The sequence below is a fragment of the Vipera ursinii genome (assembly GCF_947247035.1).
Source record: "Vipera ursinii genome assembly, chromosome: Z".
NCBI lineage: Eukaryota > Metazoa > Chordata > Lepidosauria > Squamata > Viperidae > Vipera > Vipera ursinii.
Window position 1 is genome coordinate 86,486,571 of NC_139517.1, and position 23,777 is coordinate 86,510,347.

Genomic DNA, 23,777 nt, shown 5'->3' on the forward strand with positions numbered 1-23,777 from the left:
TCAGAAGGGATCATGATGCCAAGGAATCATTAGAACAATAAAGCCTGATCCAAAAGTTCAGTAGAGAAGTTCCAGGATCCAGTATTGAGGTATAGACTCCAGCAGAATCATCCCAATTTCCCATTTTAAATGCAGCAAGAAATTAAAATAACACTGTTAGGAATCTAAAATGGATAGTGGGGCTTTAAGGTATTACAAATTTTAAGGTAAGATCTATAATATTGGGATTTAGCTTTAAAGAGTTTTATGATGACATATATTTATATCATTTAGTGTAGGGGTCCCCAACCCCCGGTCCATGGACCGACACTGGGCCATGGCATACCAGCAACCAGGCCATGCAGACAAGTGAAGCCCCATCTACTGGATGCATGCAGCACACAAAACCTTGCCCCCTCTGGTCCTCACAGAACCGGTCCCTGGTGCCCAAAAGCTTGGGGGCCTCTGTTTTAAGGGTTTTTTTTAGTTTTTAAAAATATGTTTTTAAAACTGTTATAGTCCTTATTATAATGGATTTAATGTGTTCGTTATAGATTTTAGATGACTGAAATATTATACCAGATTTTTGAAGGATGAAACCTGATGTATGTTGCTCATTTATCTGTCATCAATGTTTATGACATCTAGGAGTCTTTTTTAAAGAAACACAATTTTGAAAAGTACAGGTACTCCTTAACTTACAACAGTTTGTTTAGTAATCGTTCGAAGTTACAACATACAACTTTTTTTCACACTTACGACCATTGAAGCATCCCCATGGTCACATGATCAAAATTCAGACACTTGGCACTGGCTCATATTTATTACAGTTGCACTGAGATCCTCTTTTGCAACTTTCTGACAAAGTCAATAGGGATGCCAGATTCACTTAATAGTTGAGGCAAGAAAGATCATAAAATGGGCAAAATCACTTAACGAATGTCTCAACAGAAATTTTGGGCTTAATTGTGGTCTTACATTAAGAACTACCTGTAGTTTGTTATAAGCCTTTGTTGCAACAGATCACTAGGGTATTTTAAAAGAATAATAGCCACACAATCAAGATCAAGAACCATATCTAACTTTTGTACTGATAATTTAGGGAGATAGATATCTGTTTTAAGTTAGGTTGGTGACAACTGACTTCAAATAAATCATAAAGAGGACAGAATACTTCCCTATTCTGTTCTTCTAAACTGGAATATTAGAAAAATAGCACATTTAATTTATATGATAAGAAAAAAGGTAAATACTAAATACTTTAATTTAGTATTATATATTGGTATGTGAGAATGAGCTTCAGGAATGAGAGGAAGGGATGCTGCTTAGGAATTGATCTGACGACAGGGAGTGAGCTTCCAGTGGCTTAACAGTCAGAGCAAGAAACTTAGGAACTAGTTGATCAGGCAGTTAAATGTGGCAGCTGGAGATTTGTACCTTAGTTTGGAAGATGCTGTTAATGTAGCCCTACAATAAAATAGGATTAGTGTATCAAGTTGTGTTTCATATCTGGTTTACCTAGGAGGGCTAAAATATTTTTACTGAGATTTTCCCACAAAAATTAATTAACTTTTTGTAATTAATGAGAAACTTATAGAACTGGCAAAAATACACAAAAATCTCCAAACTACAATTTTTATAGCATATTGGAACTAGGATACTAATCAAGGAAATACTTCTCTTGGGATTATGTTTCATATCCATATGGCATCTACCAATAGAATATAAAAAATGAAAATTAAATTATTGTAGTGGGAGGAAGGGAGGAAATATGTATTTGTATGTGTATTAGATGGGAGCTAAAGGACAGGCCATTGCAGGAGAAGATGCCCCAATATATTTTGTGTGTGTGTGTGTTCTATCTGAGCTCATGCCTAGATCCTGGACAGCAGACCCTCATAGGCCTGGGCCTTCAGTTGCTGCTGATAAATGCCAAATCAACTAACAACCCCTATTTCTGACCTCATTGAAAAAGAAGAAGACAACCTGGCTGACTCCAGAAGAGATGTGTCCAGTTGGGTTTAGAGTTTGCACTAGCCAAGCCCTCAGGGGAGAGGATATAGCAGTTGTCATCTGAGAATCTCTTTTGGTCTTCAGAAACCATGCTCCTCAGGTTTCCAGATATGAAACCCTGTTCCTGAAGCTGGGGCTGTGAGATCAGTTGATATTGTTGCTGCTGTATCAGCCTCCCTGCCCTGTGTAGAAACCAGTAATGTGCTGGCTCAGCTCTTTCTAAAAAGTTCCAATTGATGTTAATAGGGAGTGAGGAATCAAGTACAAGGCCACTATTTTGTGGGGTGCTCCAGGGCTTGGAACTGTACTACTTAACATGAAATGAAATGAACCTTTATTGTCAAAGTACAACTATGTGTACATTGAGATTAGCTGACCTTCCCTCTGTGCTCCCAACACATCTATATGAAACTGCTTGGTGAAATCATCAAGCTCCATGGGATGAGGTATCAACAATATGCAAGTGATACTCATCTCTACATCTCCATTCCCGGTGATCCAAGTGATGTTGTGGTGGCCCTTTCTCAACCAACGGAGGCGCTGCGGACCAGCTGGGTAGCGGAGGCGGCGGCATCGTCGGCAGCAGCGACGGCGAGTACCCCGCGGGGCCCTAGCCTGTCATCTCCCCACGGGCCCGAACACCGGCGGGGGCAGTGGCGATGGGGCGCCTCTAACCCGCCCCCGAGCCGCTGCAACTGCTGCAGCCATCCAGAGTGGGGCCGGTGCCTCCACCCTTGGCTCCCTATTATGCCTCCTTGGGCAACAGCGACGCCAGGGATGATCAGGAAAGACCCCGCGGATCAAATGGATCAGCTAGGCGGCGGAAGAGACAGCCGCAGCAACCGCCCTGAGCGGGACCGGAGTCGTTGCCCTGCTTCGACCTCCTGGCCTGCTCCTGAACAACGGCGGCATCTCCCTGGGATCAAGGAGATGCCGCAGACCGGCTATGCGGACCCGATCGACCACCACCGAGGGGCCTTTGACAGCGGCGCTAAACTTCTCCAGGCCCCGGTCACCCAATCTCACCGAAAACCCCTCGACGGCAGCACCACTAGATGCGGCGTGGCGTCCACGGCCCGCACCCTAGGTGCCGACGGTATCTCCGTGCCGATCAACACCCCTAAAGACGCCAGGATGCAGCTGACCGTCGGAGATGACGGCGACTAGACCACCGAGGCCATCAACATCTGGCCTCCTCCAGCTCCGAACCCCCCTGCCCTCCCTCGCCCCACAGGACATAATGGGCCTGGGTGCAAGCCACGGTGGCAGAGTGGCCTGTCCTACACCTGCAGCCCCATAGAGGTGAGAGCTCTATGGGGTATGCTTCACCCAGAGTGGGTCCTGGACCACCCCCAGAAGCAGAATCACAACCCATCGTGAGAGGATGGGGAGTGGCCTGCTTCTGGGGTTCACCCAACCAAGTGGCAGTGGCTGGGTGACGGTCCAGATACCCACCCACCCGACTAGACCCTCCTTCTAATGCTCCACCCAGGGGACCGCCTTCCCAATGCTCCCCAATGCTCCCTATGCGTCTTCAATATTCTTGCATAGATCTACTCGCCCTCAGGAGTTCCCCCCTCTCCTGGGTTCGTCCTGCCTTCAATACATCAAACCTCGATGACGGGCCCGACCATTGGGCCTCTGAGAGATGGCCAGGCAGGGTCAGGGGCCTCCATCACAAGACCAACAAGAGGCCCCTGGTTAAGTTTCTTGTTAAGTTTTTTGTCGGGTTAGGGAGGGGGGCGGGAAAAGAGTATGGCTGCTCGGGGAAGGCAGGCCTTCCGGGTGCCATAACGCAGGCCAGGCTTACGACCATTCGCGATGGTGAGAAACAAGGACCAGTCGCCGACAATAACCGATGGCGTACTGACGAACGTCCTATTCCCAGGATGGTGGGGAACGGCAGAAGGTGCACAAACAGAGGGCCGTATCGTCACCGGGAGTGTCATCTCCGCTCTGTACAAGCGGTGAGACGCTCCGACCCTCTGTACTTCCCCGGAGGACCCGGGAGCGAAGGTGTGCAGCCACCTATGCTAAGGCTGGTCTACCTGAATGCCAGGTCCGTAGCTAACAAGGCACACCTTGTTCGTGACCTAGTGGAGAGCGAGCACACGGACCTGGCTTGCATCACGGAAACCTGGCTGGGCCAAGAGGGTGGTGTCCCTCTGGTTGACCTCTGCCCGCCAGGTTTCCAGGTACTGCACCAGCCTCGGACCCATGGGAGGGGCGGGGGAGTGGCAGTTATCATCAGGGAATCCCTTAGCCCGCGAGAGATCACCGTCCCTCAGATGGTCGGGTATGAGTCTCTCCTACTGAGATACGGCCCGGGGGCGCAGTTGGGCCTGCTGCTGGCATACCTACCACCTAATCGTGCAGCGGCAGCCCTGCCCGAGCTACTCGATGTCCTCTCAGGGTTGGTGGTTGAATTCCCAAGACTCATGGTCTTGGGCGACTTTAACCTACCGTCCCTGGGAGGATCGTCCGATCTGGCTCGGGAGTTCATGGCTTCCATGGCGGCCATGGACCTGTCGCAAATAATTTCTGGACCGACTCATGAGAGAGGCCACACCCCAGACTTGGTGTTCTTGTCTGGACGGTGGCGCGATGATATCGGTGGGGGTGCCACGACTGTTATGCCCCTGTCATGGACCGATCATCACCTCGTGCGGCTAGACTTCCCCTTTGCCACCCCCCGCCGTGGGTGCGCGGTGCCAACCAGATGGTACCGCCCTAGGCGCCTAATGGACCCTGATAGGTTCCAGGCAGCGCTTGGGGACGCACATGCACTCCCTGCTCACAGCTTGGTGGATGCCTTAGTGGAAGCCTGGGAGAAGGCAGCCACGGAGGCTCTGGACCGAGTTGTACCCTTGCGGCCTCTGACCCGGCGCAGATCCCAGCGAGCCCCATGGTTCACCGCGGAGCTCCGGGAAATGAAGCGTCGGAGACGGGGCCTAGAGAGCCGTTGGAGATCCAGTCGATCCGAATCGGACTGATTGCGATTAAGAATCCTCACCAGGTCTTATCTCGCTGCGATAAGGGTGGCAAAATCCAACTACTTTTCCACCCTCATCGCGTCCACAGATAATCGCCCGGCTGCCTTGTTCAGGGTGACTCGCTCCCTACTGAACCAAGAGGTGAGGGAGGAACCCTTGCAGGGTCGAGCCGAGGAATTCAGTCAATATCTGCTGGATAAAATTGCTCGGATCCGAACCGGCCTGGACTCCAACTGGGCTGAGTTGGAAGAACAAGGCATGGACAGTCTTGTCGACGTCATCTGGGAGGAATTTGATCCTGTGACTCCTAAGGAAGTGGACAGGATTATGAGGAGGTTGAGCTCCTCCACATGCTTACTGGACCCGTGCCCTTCCTGGCTGGCATATGCAGCTCGAGAGGGGACACGAGGCTGGTTCCTGGCGGTCATCTCCGCTTCTCTGAGTGAGGGTCACTTCCCCACCGCCTTGAAGGAGGCGGTGGTGAGACCTCTCCTCAAGAAGCCCACCTTGGACCCATCCTCATTGAATAACTTTCGTCCAGTCTCCAATCTTCGCTTCCTTGCGAAGGTTGTTGAGAGCGTGGTGGCGCACCAACTCCCTCAGATCCTGGATGAAGCGGTTTATCTAGACCCGTACCAATCGGGCTTCAGGCCGGGCTACAGCACGGAGACGGCATTGGTCGCTCTGATAAATGATCTCTGGAGAGCCCGGGACAGGGGCCATTCCTCTGTCCTAGTCTTATTAGACCTCTCGGCGGCTTTCGATACCATCGACCATGGTATCTTGCTGTGATGCCTCAGGGGACTGGGAGTGGGAGGCACGGTTCTGCGCTGGTTCTCCTCCTTTCTCCAGGGTCGCTCGCAGTCGGTGTTGGCAGGGGGACAGAGGTCGACCCCGAGGCCTCTCGCTTGCGGAGTCCCTCAGGGGTCGGTCCTCTCGCCTCTCCTGTTCAACATCTACATGAAACCGCTGGGCGAGATCATTCGCAGCTTTGGAGTAGGGTACCATCAGTATGCTGATGACACCCAGCTTTTCATCTCAACTCCAAACAACATCAGTGATGCCCTCGACGTGATGTCCCACTGCCTGAAAGCGGTCCGGGAATGGATGGGGAGGAACAGGCTTCAACTGAACCCGGACAAGACTGAATGGCTGTACGTACCGGCAAGCCAGGATACTCAGAACATCCCATCCCTTAACATCGGGGACAAGTTACTACCCCCTGTTGATAGGGCCCGCAACCTGGGTGTCCTCCTTGACTCGCAGCTCTCCCTGGAAGATCACATAGGAGCTGTGACCAAGGGGGCCTTCTCCCGGGTTCGACTAGTTCGCCAATTACGGCCTTATCTGGACCTGGATGCCTTACGTACAGTCACCCATGCTCTTGTGACCTCTCGCCTAGACTACTGTAACGCTCTCTACTTGGGGCTGCCCTTGAGATCCACTCGGAAGCTTCAACTGGTGCAAAGTGCAGCGGCACGGACACTCTTGGGAGCCTCCCGATACTCCCATATCACACCTCTCCTCCGTGCGCTGCACTGGCTTCCAGTTGCCTTCCGTGTGAAGTTCAAGGTGCTAACAATGACATACAAAGCCCTACATGGCATGGGTCCGGACTACCTACGGGAGCACCTTCTGCCAATGTCAGCACCCCACTGTCCTGTGCGCTCCCACAGAGAGGGTCTCCTCAGGGTGCCACCGCTCAAGGAATGTCGGCTGGTGGCCCCCAGGGGGAGGGCATTCTCAGTGGGTGCGCCAGCCCTCTGGAACAGCTTACCAACCGAAATCCGGATGGCCCCCGACCTCCGCACCTTCCAGCGCGAATTAAAAACTTACCTGTTCCAGCAGTCCGGCCTGGCCTGATAGCTCTAATTGGGGTCCCAGTTTGTATTTTACTATTGTTTGTTTTCACTATTGTTCATTCTGTATGCCTACCTTATTCTGTACACCGCCCCGAGTCCCTCGGGAGAAGGGCGGTTTATAAAAACAAATAAATAAATAAATAAATAAATGAAGGTCTGGATAAGGAACAACAGGCTTCAGCTGAACCCTAGAGTGACTGTGTATGTGGGGAACCTAGAGATCCGACTATTTATCATCTTTAATTCTGGATGGGGTTGCAGTTCCAAACAAACTGGGGATTTTCCTAGACCAGGGGTCGGCAACCTGAAACAGTGAAAGAGCCACTCGGAACTGGTTCACTCACAAAAAGAAAAACTGGGAGCCAGAAAAAATGCACATGTGCGTGCATGTGCAGAACGGAGCTTAACTGAAGAATGGAACCTAAGGCGAGACATGCAACTGCCTTTCCCCTTCCGCTCTCATTCACTCATCTTTGCTTGGAAAAGCTTCTCTCTCGCTCTCATTCACTCAGGTTTTGTTTGCAAAAGCTTTTCTCTTGCTCTCTCACTCACACTTTGCTCAAAAAAAGGTTCCTTCTCCCTCTATTCACTCACACTTTGCTCAAAACGGCTTCTCTTTCTCTCTCATTCACTCGAAAGGCCAGCCGCAGTGCCTCCATTGACTTCCATGGGGACGCTTGGCAATAAAAGGGACAATTGAAACTGCTCCTGGTAGTGCTGCTACTGCTAACTTCTCCACTTGCTGCTTGGTTCCAATGAAACCGGAGAACGCCCGAATGCCACTGCTGGGGGTGGAGGAGGCTGCCCAGGTTTGGCCGTAGTGGAAGCCGATAACAGTAGCGGTGAAGGCGGCGAGAGACGCTGGAGGTCTGCCGCATCTCTGCCAGCCTCTGCCTCCACAGAAACAAATTCCCGTGCTGGCCCCCATGGCAGCAGCGGGCTGGGCAGTCACTCCAGTGGCGGTGGCTGCTGTTGGGGTGGCCTAGTGTACTCACTGAGAGACGCTGGAGGTGCTCCAGGCCTGGTGTGGGGCCACCGCGCTCGCCGTCTTTGGCAACTTTGGCGGCAAGAGCAGCACCGTCCGCCTGCCGGGCGGAAGCAACAGGAAAGCGGCAGTGGTGGCTGCTGTTGCAGCAGCCTAGTGCACTCACCAAGACGCTGGAGGTGCTCCAGGCCCGGTGTGGTAGGCACTGCGCTCGCCGTCTTTGGCGACTTTAGCGGCAGGAGTAACACCACCTGCCTGCTGGGTGGAAACAACCCTTTCCTTCCCCCCCACTACTACCCTTCTCCCCTGCGCTCAGTTGCAGCCACCGCAGGGGAATCTCTCGGAAGAGGCCCCAGAGATCCACTGCCCAAGGGACAACCGAAAGGCAGGGGCCGAGAGGGGAAGCTTCCAAGAACCCCAACGACCCCCCCAGGCTAGCAGAGGCAGCGGTGGAGCAGGCCAATGGGAGACCCGCCAGGCAGGGAAGAACACCTTCTCTCTGCTGCCTGGTGCGAACGAAGAGGAGCCGAAGGAAGCAGCTCCACAAGCCTCTGCCACCCCCTTCTCTCCGCTGCCTGGCATGAATGAAGAGGAGCGGTGGAGGCTTGCGGAGCTGCTGCCTTCAGCTCCTCTTCGTTCAGGCCAGGCAGCGGAGAGAAGGGGGTGGAGGAGGCTTGTGTAGCTGCTGCCTTCGGCTGTTCCTCTTTCAGGCCAGGCAGTGGAAAGAAGGGGGCAGTGGAGGCATGCGGAGCTGCTGCCTTCAGCTGTTCTTCGTTCAGGCCAGGCAGCAGAGATAAGGGGGAGGCAGAGGCTTGCGGATCCCCATACGGGGGTGGGGACGCCTCTGGGTCCCTGCACAAATGGCAACAGGAGAGGTGCGCCAATGGCTTGCACTTGTTGCCAAGGTCAGCAGGCCTGGCAGGCATCGCAGGGGAATCTCTTGAAAGATCCACTGCCCGCGGGACAGCCAAAAGGCGGAGGCTGACGGGAAGCCTCAGAGACCTCCGGCACACACACACACACCCAGGCTAGCAGAGGCGGTGGTGGAGCAGGGCAAGGGGAGACCTGCCAGGCAAGGAAGAGGCAGGCCCAGGGCACCCTGAGACTGGCCGCCCCCACCCATGCAACAGGTAGAAAAAGGGCCCACTCACCTTTCCAGTCCTCCCATCTCTTCCTCCGCTGCCACCATGTGCAGGCCGAAGAAGTAAAGAGGTTTGTGGGCAGTCCCACAAATCAAAGAAGTTCAACCAATCAATTAAAACTTTGCAAGGTTTTTGGTTTTTTTTGTGAGCAGTTTGAATTGATTGAACTTTTTTAGTCCCACTTTTTTTTGGGAACTGCACATGGCGGAGGAGGACTGGGAGCTGCGGCTCCAGAGCCACGGGTTGCCGACCCATGTCCTAGACTCACAACTCCTGCTCAAAGAGTAGGTGGCAGTTATTACTAAAACAGGTTTTCTGCAACTTCATGTTGTGCATCAGTTACACCCATATCTGGATAATGCGGCCTCTGCACAGTCATTAATGCCCCGGTCATCTCTCAGATGGTTTACTGCATGCACTCTACATGGGGCTACCCTTGAACTGTCTTTGGAAGCTGCTGCTGGTACAGAATTGAATGCTGTGAGCAGTTCTTGGGACTTTAGAGTAGTGCAGATATCACAGCTATTGTACGAGTTGCATTGGTTACATTTTGCTTTTGGATCCAGTTCAAATTGTTTATTGTTACTTTTAAACGTCACTTTATTATTTTTAAAGCCTTTTGTAGCATAGATCCAGAGTACCTGAGGAGCCTTTTCACCCCAATGGGATTAGCCCACAGCACTTATTCCCATGGAAGGGGCCTCCTTTGCATTCCACCTATTAAGGAATTCCAGCTGGTGAAGTCAAGAATAACAACCTTTTCCACTGTGGCCCCTACCTTGTGAGATCATTCTCCTCCTTTTGGCTTTTGGAGGGTCATTAAAACCTAGTTTTGTCAGTTGGCTCGGGGCCCCTAGGGGCACTCCCTGCTTGATATGGTTGATGGTCATTACAGTGCTATCTACACTAGGTTTTGTATGTATATAATTCATAATTTTAACTGTTTTTATATTTATATTTTTAAACTTCCTAAAGTCACCTTATTGGTGAAATGGGGGGGGGTGTTTATAATTAAATAAACACAAATACAATTCTGTTAGGTTTGTCTGATACTGTATACACTTAAAGTTTCCTTAAATTCAAACTCAACTGGTAAATCTACATGGATATAGTTATTCACTTTTCTTGAGAATAATGCAGAAGTGATCATTAAAAGATTCTATGTATTTCTATGGGAGGTGATGAAAAATTAAATATTAAGACATGCTTCAAAAAGTAAATGTGTGTATTGTGTAATAATGCACATTTCTCATAGTCTTTAATACTTTGTTATTAATTAATAGTATGATTAGTAGCTGTACCATGCAGAAATTATCAAGAATTTTCTGAGTGAAATACTGCATTTTTCTGAAGTCTTTACATCTTAATACAATAGAAATAATTGGTAGTATGATTATTTATTTACTTTTAATTTTTCATCTAGATAATTCAACTTACTGGACGTGCCAAATCTCAATATGTATCATTCCGTTTCTGGAGCTAGCCATCCTTTACAAACTGAAGAGCAAGAAATAGGAATTGATCCCCTTCAGAGTTATGGGAACAAAACTGATGAAGGTGAGTATATAATTTCTGTACTGTAGTTGCACTTTAAAAATATTTGGAAAAGCTTGGAATGACAGCTTTTTTGATATAAATTTCAGGAGAAATTTATAAACCCTAAACCCTAGGGAAAGAGAGGATTAGAATGACCACCTCAAGATAAAGCCATCTAAGCATGTCTCCGGTTACCTAAGAGCTCCAAACCTAATAATATAGCTCAAGTCTTGAGACACTTAAAGAATATCAAAAGGAATGGAGTTAATCTAATTTCAGGCCAAGAATATTCCACAAGATGGGCATCTCCTGGCATCCACCAAATATAGGTCCCTAGTTGATGGAGCTTGCAGCATGTCTTGTCTGTCAGATCTGATGGGATGGATTGATGTAATTAAGTCCCTCAGATGCCCATGCTATAAAGACTTTAAAAATTAAAACCAGATAGCCTCACAGCTTTCATTGGGTAAGATGTTTGAGGTTTCATTTAATTTTCCAGGGTAGAGATATATAATTGGATAGCATCAGTCTACTAGCGATCATTGTTGTGTGGCAATAGATGAGAATACTGAGCATCCCGTTGCTGAACTAAAGTTCCCAGCATCCCTCACATCTCCCCATGCTGGTTGGCTGCTCTGAGACTGTTATGCTTCAATAATATCTACAAGGCTAGAAGTTTTCCACCCTCTATTATAATCTAGCTTGCCAAAATCATTTTTAATATATATAATCTAATGTTTATAGATATTCTTTTCTGCTGCTCAACTGAATGTGCAGTTAGGGGGAATGTCATATTGGACCGATCCTTTATATCAATTCACATATCCTTATGCTTATGCATCCAGTACCTTTATGTATAAGGACTATATTCTCTGATTGGCTAGAAGAGAGCAACACTGTAACACAAAGTTCAGTTTGAAGGGTCTGTGATGCTTTCCGAGCTTGATTGTTATCTGGAAGTTTCATTACCCAAACTATGTAAGATAATCAGTGCTAGTAGGGAGTGGGGTTTGCTCTCAATTTATATTTTAGTGGCTTGCCATGGAGTAGTCTTGGTGGTTATTTGGTTGGGCTGTTTACTGTTTGCTCATTTGGCAGTTCTTTGGTTGGGGTATTGTTCATTTCTTGATAGTTGGTCTGATATTAATCAGAAAAAAAAACCTTCTAAGACCACTCCCACCAATACTGACAAGGCAAGGCTCCAGAATATAAATTGAGTGGAAACCTCACCCTATTAGCACTGCTGATGTTGTCTAGTTTGGGTAATGAAATCTTCAGGAAAACAATCAAGCTCAGAGAGCACCAAGGACACCTCATTTCAATTCTGAGCTATAAATATATTGTCAGTGCTGCAAACATTGACATGTTTTTGCACTGACAATATAAGAGGCAGTCTTTTGTTTTAACTGTTTGGCTGAATCACAAAAGCACGGGAGGGATTCAACCCGGAAGTTTTAAGAAGATAAGAAATAGCGCTTCAAGGGAAGTGAAACTTCGTGTGTTGAACTAATTGGTGAATGTGATTCATGACATCTAATTAAGAGAGGGAGATTCTGTAGGATATGATGTGTCAAGGGGAGGAGAATTCAGATTCTGGCATCCATCCATGAGTACCGATGCTCCGTTCTGCTCATTATAGACTTTTTTTAGAATAAATAATCATGCAGTGCTCTTTGATGTGTCTCTTTAATCGGAAAAGTTCATTTTGCAATTATTTCTTCATATTTCTGTAGCTTTATTTCTATAGTCAAGAAATGCATATGTCAGAAATAATTCTATGGAATAACTTTGTATTATTTCCAGATTATCCTTTTGAATCAGCTCGTCTGTGTTTGTGGTTTTGTGTGTGTGTGTTTCATCTTACATACAGAAACAGAGATCAGGACCATTTTAACTACAATGTGACATGATGAAATATTAAAGAGCCATGAATGTGACTTTTTTGTATCAGTATGCAACATTTATAAAAGTGACTACATTTTGAAATTACAGTATAATTCTCATTATTCATATACATATTGTTAATTTTAGGAAATGCCTACTTCTTTATATCTGAATTATCTAAAATAAACAATCTTCAAAATCCAAATGGTCTCAGAAAGATATTATATTTTATATTTTAATTTATTTTATACATCTAGAATAAAATAATACGTATATTTTTAAAAGCTAAAATATTGGGGAAAGTTTGTTTTTGCATCCAATATTAAACAAAAATTAAAAATGTTTTATTTAGAATTACCTGTGATTCATAATTTTTAACTTCATTCAGCAAGTATATGTTATTTATTTGTTTCTTTTTCTTTTTTTTCCTTTGTGCCCAGTTACCTATATAGGGGGAGACTTCTTAGTTTTTTTTAACTTTTAACATTGCTATGACATATAAAGTTATTAGTATTTGAATTGATGTTTAAAAGAGCCATTAATTCATTTACCCCAAATCTTCATTAACAATGTAAATGTATGCTGATGTTCTATGAGACAAGGAAGTGACTAATGACTCTTCGCACTAACAACACTTAAAATGAATAGAAACTTAAGATAGCTAATCTTGAAGTAATCAAGACCCTCATTCAGCTTGGCATCTCTGTATGCTCTAAAACAGCTGTCAACTGTTAAAAATATATACACAACACAGAGATATGCACATGCAAAGATAGACATATGTAAATATATAGTTCCTCAAAGTCATAAAGGTTACCAACCATGATACATTTTTACATTCTATATGTAAATATTTTATATAAAGCATCTATTTCATCCCCATGACTTTTTTACAGTGAAACACAAACTGCATTTTAATCTAATGCCATATGCAGTCAAGATTCATAATCTTTCATTTTTATACCATTATTTAAAATAAAGCAAGCTGTGGATATTGACAGTAGGATGGACTTTAGCACAATTTTCTTAGCACAAATGCCATAACTCAGAAATTCAGTATTAAGTGGCTACAATTGCTCTATAAAAAAAGTAGATGTACTGGGTACATTGCATAAATCCTCCCCTGCTTATTTGCTACAATGCAGTTAAGTAACAATTTAAATTGGTCTATATATGCATCTGATACTTAGGAATTTGTGGCTTGATAGTAAGGTTTTAACACAGATAGAAAAAATAAATTCAGCATCATCTTATGTATGGATAATATAGCTTTCATTTATTAATAACAAAACTATATAAAAAGCATGCTAAAATCCACCATTTATGTTGAAGAAAAAGTCTCTACTCTTCTTCATAAAACAATATTGAAGTAACAGCCTTTTATTATGGTAAAATTACACACAAACACACACACACACACACACACAATTTGAACAATCTCTGTAGCATTGAACTGTCTTTTTATAAATATCCCATCAGCCTTTACAATTTATTTACATTTAATTTATTTAAATATGAATGGAGGATTTGTTCCATGGGTTAAAAATATAATAGGTTTCTTGATTCATCTTTAAAAATGCACTTGGCTAATTGCAAATAATACTGTCTTTAAAGTCATCATTAGTCAGATTAATCCTGTATCAGAGAAAAGAGGTGATATTCTGAATACGTTTAATGTCTCTACACATACATTGCATATTTATTGTTTAGAGAAACTTACTGTCTTAAATATATGACTGAAGTTTTTCACTTTCATCTTCTAGACCAAGTATTACATTTACATCTATAAAATTTACATTTGTTTCATACCTACCCCCATGGAATTTATAGTATTCTTGACTCAACCATTTTGGTTCCCTTGATTCTCTTTGGTACAAGAGATGAAGAATCTCTGTTAGGATTTCTAGATTTTGTTATTATACCATAATAAATAAAATAGAGTTCCAGTAAACTTTGCAGAATCTATTTCATGACCTATCTAGTTTGAAGGAGTAGTTTGGGCTGTTCCATGTCTTCACTAAGAGAAAAGATGCATAATTGCCAAAGCAGTTGGATAACAAATAGCATAAATTCAAAAATGAAAACCCATCCAATGTGGCTGTTAAGATTTAAAAAAATCTGTCCCAATTTACATTTTATAAAGATTTTGATTCTGATTTTAGTATTTCTGTGATCCCATGTTAAGCTAATTTAATGTAATTTTGTATTTTTTTTGGTTTAGTCCGATCTGTGGACTGGCACTGGGTCTCAGCATACCAGAAACAGGTCCACTCAAACAAGCAAAGTCCCATCTGCGGGATGCAGGCAGCACACGTAACCACGCCCCCTCCAATCTGCGGAAAAACCTCTCTCCACAGAACCAGTCAATGGTGCCCAAAAGTTTGGGGACCTCTGGTTTAGTCTATGAGTCAAACATTCGGATTTGCTATGCAAGAGATAGATATGCACATAATTTCTTTTTTTAACACATCAGGTAGATATTAATTATAAACAATCATTATTTCTAGATATAAATAGAGACATAATTCCTCACTTGATACAATTACAAAAAGAAATAGATCATTGGAGTTGCTTTGGTTATAGGGCCAATGAGAAAAGGTAAGGATTAAACATGAAAATTTTATTTTAATGTGACAGGTATTAAAAATATGTCTCAAAATATTTGTTTGGCTTAGAAAGCTGTGAGTTATGAACAATTAAGATTTGTGTAGAACATTCAATACTGAAACTTAGTCTGCTTTATTTTATTCTCTCTAAATAGCATCAAAACTTCCTTCTGTTTCATCCAACACCAGATGCTACTTAGCAAGCTTTTAATAGTCATTTATTAATAATAGCTTCTGTGTAGTTTGATTTTACTTGAACAGCTACAGATTTCTAGTGACAAAGGCCATTGGAATATCACTTCTCCACTTATGTCTGATAATAATTATTCCTGTCACTTGCTCCTTAAATAGTGTTTTCCTGTTTTGTAGTCACTTGTATACTTTCATGTATAATAAAAATTGGAGCATAAAACAGTGAGCATCATTGTTTCCCTTTTTCAAGAATTAACATAGCTTAAATAATATTTTTAAATATATCTGAACTAATTTATCAACTCTCATGCCACTTGTATTAGGCCATACCTCAATACTATTTAGGTTTTGAAGATACTGCATTTGAAATCAGCTGATAAGCTTAAATACCTATTTACAATTATTTGCTTTTGATTGCTGATGTAGGAAGTATTGGCCTAATTTTGGACATAGAAGGTAATCTACAGAATCAACATAAAAATGATGTACACTTGAAAACATCGAGTAATAAAATTCCTGTGGCAGTTCTTTCGGTTTATATATGTAATTTATATAAATGCAAAAATGCCTCCTATAAAACAAAGTAGAATGAATAATTTAACAATAGTAGTAGATAATAATAGTTATCCCATTAAAACTTCTACTTTTTAAGGTTAGAGTTCTCATCTGCAAATCTGTTGTTCTTCATATAATAGCGGTAAATAAAATTCTAGCATCTAAGTTATTAAATTGTTGATTAATATTTTATTTTTAGGGTTTTTTCTGACAGCTCAGTTTCTTTAAACTCTTGAGAAATCAAACTGTTGTCATGACTGTTTTGAGACTCAAATACAACTTTCCCACAAGTTTTGTTTCTCCAGTTAAAAATAAAGTTACAATAGATTAATTATAATTTTTAAATTAAATTGATAGCTGTATGCAGTTAATGGAAAAAGATTTGAGTCCATTCTTTAAGTATTTAATAATATTGTCTAGTCTTAATTATGTATTTTAATTCAAAAATCTCTTCCAAGAAAATGAAATAAAATCAGGTGCCCTGGATTTGAACCTGATTTGTCATACATATTTAAATTTAATTTAGAAGTCTAAATAAAGATGTTGAACTTACAATTAAATCTTTATAGTCCAGTCAGTATCACAAAGTCTTTCAGTGTAACTGCATTAGGACATATAATATGAAGAAATACAAGATAGTCATGACACATACCTGATGGTGTTTTTTGCCATTTTCAACAAGGTGCATATTATTTATGGACGATATGGCTTTTTTAACAAAGAAAAATCTGTCTATGCTTATATTGCCATTTTTATAAACAAAACAGCTGATAGTTTAATGAATACCATACTGAGGGCCATGTAGGACATAAGGCAAATTAAGCAGGTTACAAACTGCACATCTTCTATTTAGATACAGGAGATCTTCCCAGTCCGAATAATTAGTTGTTCTAATCAGACAAGCCGACAGTTAGAAACAGAAGGAGACCATTTGTATCAATTTGAACAATATAGCTAGCTGGTAATGAATTGAAATAGCCACATTGGATAGTTTTCACCTCTATTTTGGATTATACTGTTTTAATATTGCTTATATTTAATGAATGTTTAAAAAATTCATACATTTAACAAAAGCTTGCTATTTTATAAAATTAGTGAAATAATATTGTATATAAATAAATATAAATATTTAAAAATAAGGATATAAGCAATAGATTTATAAAATGAATAAAATGGTACTATAAATGAGTTTTTCCCCCCTCAAAATAAATGCCTTTTGGGCACAAGCAAAAATTAAATTTTATTAACATTTTTTTTTAATGTAGATTGTTTATTTTTCTTTAATAAGTCTTTTTGTATTTTAGTAATTCAGTTAGGAGAAGTAGAATTGAGTGACAAAAGACTTTGGGGTATGAAAACATGTTTTGTGTGTGTGTGTGAAAGCATAACAAATATAAATACCATTGATTTCCCTTAAAAAAGAGAATAATAATATCTTGCTAGATGTAATTCTAATACATCTGGAATAAAACAAGATTGAGAAAGATTATTTAGTATTTTATTTATAGATTTTTTAGAAAAAATAATCATGATTTTTATCTCACGTTTTTCTTCATTCTGTGAAAAAAGTTCCAGATGAAATGCTTGTTTTGTTCCCTTATATTGCTCTAAGATAGGCTTTATATGTATGTCCTTTTCTGCATGTTTTATTAACTTTAAGATGAACATTTTCCAAAGTTCATCCTAATTAGCCATTAACGTGTTTAATTTTGATCTGATTTTCAGATTTGTTCATATCTCTGAATCAGTAATCACATAGTTGTATTGTTGGAAAATAAAGCACCATCAGCTGCAGAACATATAGCAGCTGATATTTAAATTTCCTTTATATGCTTTATTGTTATTTTTATAGAAGTAAAATCTGTTAATCAAGCAAATTTTACTTTTACATACTAGCACTTAAGAAAAGATTTGAATATCTTCTTTGTTTGTATAATTTCATCTAAAATAACATTGTTATTAATGAAATATTTGGAATATAATGATACTTGGTGTCTCTTTTTATTGCCAGGTATATTACAGCATAAAGATATATTACATCACCATGATATTACTAAATATAAAGTAGCTATATCATCTGTATCAATAGTATACTTAAATAAATAGTAATAACAGTCTCAGCTGTTTTTGGGAACAGATGTTGCTTACTAAAGGGAGAAGAACAATGTCTTTTCTTAACTACACATACTTACATATATTTTCCTGCTGGGGCTATGGAGGAATTGCAATGCTGCGAACTGGTCAATAGTACTGTAATATTGAACAAGCATGACATCAACAGCTAAATTTTAAAGAAATCTATTTTATTTATTAAAACATATTATCAATTATTAAATTATGTTTACTTTTGATCCATTCACATGATACACCAGAAGAATTCTAATTTCCAACTATAATGGAATTCATCAGAAGCTAGTGTTCTAGGGTACTTCCATAGACTGTTGGTCAGCTACAACGTATTTAAAATTGTAAGTTAGAGCAAAAGTCTTCACTTTGCAAATTGTAAGCCTTTCTTCTAGATATCTCAGTGTTTCTTCCTTTATAGCTTAGTGCCTTCCTTTCAGTTTCCAGCAGATCCATTACTTCATATAGTTCTTTTATTTGGTAGGTTATGACGATCCTCTCCCCATTTTATGGTGGCCTTTTATACATTTTAAATTCATTCTCCATTCACAGTCTAAAAAGTTGCCATTGTGTTTAAGTTGATGTGGTAATTATTATAATTAAATACCTGTGATCGTAAAAAATAAAATAATTATGCAACCATTGATGTAGTATATGGATAATTTATAATATAATATGTCACTGTTCCCAAATGGAAACCAATTTATAAATTTTGGATTTTATGTAAACAGTTGAAATAAGGGGGTCGCTTTTAAAATGCTCCCATGATTGACCATATTGTACAATAAACAATTTTGAATATGTAATTTACAATTCAAAGCAATTGGCTTTCTCTAGTACTACTTTTTTCTTAGAATGTCTTCTAGCATTTAGAACATATGATGGCTTCATACAATGAAATAGATAGAAAATATATTAATTTCTCAGAAAGTAGATTTTTCTGACAAACAATCTCTTTCATTTGCAAATGATATATTCAGATTATTTTCATACTGAAAATATGAAAGATTTCTCTTATTTTAGATATTTATGTGTTGCTGATAGGTTAACCTCAGTTTTGAGATGTGCATGATTAATACAAAAGCTTTTCTTTTCATGTTTCAAAAAAGATTTAATTAGTACAGTTGATAGCAAGAGCTGGGGCTAATGTTTTCCATTTACCATATTAATCATTTTAAAACTTCACAACTTTTTGTGTACTTCATTTCAGTGAAACTTGAAAAAAAATTATAAAGTAAGTCACTTCTGTATTTTACTATTATTGTTACAAATATTTTATTAATTTCCATGTATGTGTGTAAGACATTTTTATAGCCACCCATGTTACCCCAGCTGCTGATCAAGAATTAAAGAATACAAAAACCATATAAAAACTATTAAAAACATTGAAAACAAAGATGTAGAAGAATTAAGGACAAATGTGGCTAGTGGTTTGTCTATCTGTGGTAATAACTGAACAATTTCCCAGGATATAGGTTACTCTTAGCTGCCACAAATGCAACAATCTTGGGGAAGCATATTAACTATTACTTTATGACATAGTTTTAGAAATAAAAAAATGATAGCATTCATTAAAATAGTAGAATTTTTAGTAGTTTTTCATGTATGAATCTATATCCTGGTGTTTGGTTAAATAAGCCTTTAAAACATTTTATTACTGTTTATATAATACAATGATCATTATGCATGCAATGAACATCATGCATCAGGAAGGCATTTATTATTATGACAAAGACTTTGAAAATGATATTGCCCTACTTAAGATGAGACGAAACTACAAGTGACAACTGCCTTAGATGAAGAAGCAACCAAAATTGTCCTCAGGATAAGTGCCAAAAACTTGAAAATCATGTATGTGAGTTCCAGTGCATGGATATGGGGAATCATGCTCAGATCACAGTGACTTGAGAAAGTAGAAAGGTTTATCTATTTGGGTAGTGTAATCACCAAAATGGAGATGTAGAGATGGACGTCAAGTGCTGCACTGGAAAAGCAGTAACACTTTTCCAGAGGATGAATAAAATCTGATCCTTGTCATCTATATCACTGAAACATAGATTCTGTTTGCTTGCCTCTGTACTGATCCCGACAACCATTTATGCTAGCGAGACGTGGAACACATCAGGAAATATTAACAAGACACTTGATGTCTTCTTACAAAGATGTTTTAGAATTCTAAAGATTTTCTATTTTGACCAAACTACCAATAAAGAAGTGCTCCAAAAGAGTTTCTTCTGCAAACTACATAATATTGTCACACACAAGAGATTGTACAACTTGCAGGTCATATTCTTCACATGAAGAACAATCATACCCAAGATGGTAATGAGATGGACGCCCTCCCCCGAAAGCTAAACACTCAAGATGATATTCTCAAAATATATGGAAGATTTAAAGAATCTAAACTTCACATGGGAAGATTCTGATCTCTTCCAAGACGTTGTACTCTCCCAAGACTGAAAATGCTGGAGATCATCTGTTGCTGCCCAATATTTACATAGCAAGAAAGAATCTAATGCAAATGGTAAATATACTGTATAACACAATGAGGAATAGGCAACATACATCAAAATTCACAAGATTAAAAAAATGCTTGTGAATGTATATGAATCCAGAGCAAGCTTTGCTTAGACTTAGTACTGCAGATATAATATTCTATGAGAGTTTTTTCCGAATATACAGGGAGTGCAGAATTATTAGGCAAGTTGTATTTTTGAGGATTAATTTTATTATTGAACAACAACCATGTTCTCAATGAACCCAAAAAACTCATTAATATCAAAGCTGAATATTTTTGGAAGTAGTTTTTAGTTTGTTTTTAGTTATAGCTATTTTAGGGGGATATCTGTGTGTGCAGGTGACTATTACTGTGCATAATTATTAGGCAACTTAACAAAAAACAAATATATACCCATTTCAATTATTTATTTTTACCAGTGAAACCAATATAACATCTCAACATTCACAAATATACATTTCTGACATTCAAAAACATAACAAAAACAAATCAGTGACCAATATAGCCACCTTTCTTTGCAAGGACACTCAAAAGCCTGCCATCCATGGATTCTGTCAGTGTTTTGATCTGTTCACCATCAACATTGCGTGCAGCAGCAACCACAGCCTCCCAGACACTGTTCAGAGAGGTGTACTGTTTTCCCTCCTTGTAAATCTCACATTTGATGATGGACCACAGGTTCTCAATGGGGTTCAGATCAGGTGAACAAGGAGGCCATGTCATTAGATTTCCTTCTTTTATACCCTTTCTTGCCAGCCACGCTGTGGAGTACTTGGACGCGTGTGATGGAGCATTGTCCTGCATGAAAATCATGTTTTTCTTGAAGGATGCAGACTTCTTCCTGTACCACTGCTTGAAGAAGGTGTCTTCCAGAAACTGGCAGTAGGACTGGGAGTTGAGCTTGACTCCATCCTCAACCCGAAAAGGCCCCACAAGCTCATCTTTGATGATACCAGCCCAAACCAGTACTCCACCTCCACCTTGCTGGCGTCTGAGTCGGACTGGAGCTCTCTGCCCTTTACCAATCCAGCCACGGGCCCATCCATCTGGCCCATCAAGACTCACTCTCATTTCATCAGTCCATAAAACCTTAGAAAAATCAGTCTTGAGATATTTCTTGGCCCAGTCTTGACATTTCAGCTTGTGTGTCTTGTTCAGTGGTGGTCGTCTTTCAGCCTTTCTTACCTTGGCCATGTCTCTGAGTATTGCACACCTTGTGCTTTTGGGCACTCCAGTGATGTTGCAGCTCTGAAATATGGCCAAACTGGTGGCAAGTGGCATCTTGGCAGCTGCACGCTTGACTTTTCTCAGTTCATGGGCAGTTATTTTGCGCCTTGGTTTCTCCACACGCTTCTTGCGACCCTGTTGACTATTTTGAATGAAACGCTTGATTGTTCGATGATCACGCTTCAGAAGCTTTGCAATTTTAAGAGTGCTGCATCCCTCTGCAAGATATCTCACTATTTTTGACTTTTCTGAGCCTGTCAAGTCCTTCTTTTGACCCATTTTGCCAAAGGAAAGGAAGTTGCCTAATAATTATGCACACCTGATACAGGGTGTTGATGTCATTAGACCACACCCCTTCTCATTACAGAGATGCACATCACCTAATATGCTTAATTGGTAGTAGGCTTTCGAGCCTATACAGCTTGGAGTAAGACAACATGCATAAAGAGGATGATGTGGTCAAAATACTCATTTGCCTAATAATTCTGCACTCCCTGTATTGCTGAATAGAAGTTTCTCTTGAAACTTATATAGAGTTACAATATGTACATGCTATACTGCTCCTTAGAAGTAGTTTTCTGTAGCTAATATGAACAACCAGCAATCATATTTATAATATGAGCAGCATATTTTTCAGTGTTTAAAAAGTGAATAAGAAAAACCCTGCTTAAATGAAAGCCTAGAATGTGTGGATTGTTGTGTACCAATGAATTAAGAAAAAAAAATAAAACTCAATAATCTATTTCAGTATGATAAGGCTTAACCTAGTTATTAGAATATGATCACATCAAACAATTATAAAGCAAGGTGTAAAAGTACAGAGAAAATGCATATAGGACTAGAGTAGCCCACCTCAAAATTGAGTCCCTACAACTGCTCTTCTCATATAAGAAGCAACTTCCATAGCTTCATCAAATGAGACATCTGAGAAAAACTCTTCCTCTTGTGTCTGTTCTTCTCTGTTTGAAATGGGTCCACTGCTCCCCATTTTAATATTTATTTGGCAAAAACATCCTAATATTTTCCATATTAGAGGAGCTACAAACTGAGCCATAGAAATTCAGAAGTGGCTCAGTGGCTCAACACACTTAATTTTCTTCTCTCTTCCATTAAGACAACATCTGTTCTGGCCACCAGTCAGCAAATCAAATTTGATGAGTATTCATCTGAGCACAAGGTAGAAATGCCTGCTAATAGACAGATTTATGATTCCTCCCCCTTCATAACAAAGCTTTTAAATTTTTGAATTAAAAAGTAAAGATAACTCTTAAGATCCTGATAAAAAAGCAAAATGACAAACATATAGGCATGCTTCCATTTTACACTAACAAGTATCTAATAAACTGAAAAAAGACAAAATTGGTAAATAAGAATGCATATTTTTCTTTAAAGGATTTTGAATTAGTCATGTACAGTATATCCCTGTGTTATAAAATTCTAAAATGTTGAACTAAGGGGCTAATATTTATAATATTCTATTTCCTTTGTTTTTATTTTTTCTTGGCCCTTTTTAATAAAACTTGATAATCAAAATATTGCTAAGTAAATATTACATACAGTAATGATGGCTGTCCTTCACTTTGTCGAATAGATGGAGATGGTTAGATGACAAGAGAAAGGATGACTGAGCAAGCAGTATTGGCTTTGAAAATAATAATTGCACTTTTAGAGAAGTAAAAATACATTGGCTGTATAATAAAATCTGATAATAAAAGTAATGGCCATCAAATTTATATTCCCTCTTATCTTTGATACTGATTCTTCACTTGTAACAGTCTGTAATTATTGCTGCTTTCTCTGTTTCTTGAATAGTCTTTTCTTCACCGTCTCCCTCAATAATGCTGTCTGCCTCACTAATGTTTTTACTAGGTAACAAACAATACTGGCTTTGATAATGCTAATCGCCTTTTAAAAAAAGTAGAAATATTGTGACATTAGGTTGTTTACATAGCTGATTGATATAGTTAAAGCTGGTAGCATTGCCATATGTTGAGTGGGACCCTGGACATGCATATGATTGCATCAAGGCCCACGTCAACAAATAATTTCTCAGTACCTCTTGCTAATATAAATTATTTTCTTACGTATTTTCTTTCATCCAAATCACTAACTTTAAATTGTGACAATCAGACTTACATATCTTCTTCTCTGTGATATCATA

General features: G+C 40.6%; 1 protein-coding gene across 8 annotated transcripts in view; it reads left to right on the forward strand.

Annotated features, from left to right (window-relative positions):
* Nucleotides 1–23,777, forward strand: part of TBC1D5 (TBC1 domain family member 5) — a 343,189-nt gene that overhangs the window by 115,182 nt on the left and 204,230 nt on the right. For all 8 annotated transcript variants that reach the window (XM_083376132.1, XM_083376127.1, XM_083376129.1 and 5 more), the window contains one exon: nt 10,398–10,531. In XM_083376132.1, the coding sequence (XP_083232258.1) occupies nt 10,432–10,531 (100 nt within the window). In that variant the 5' untranslated portion in view covers nt 10,398–10,431. The remainder of the gene's footprint in view (nt 1–10,397; nt 10,532–23,777) is intronic.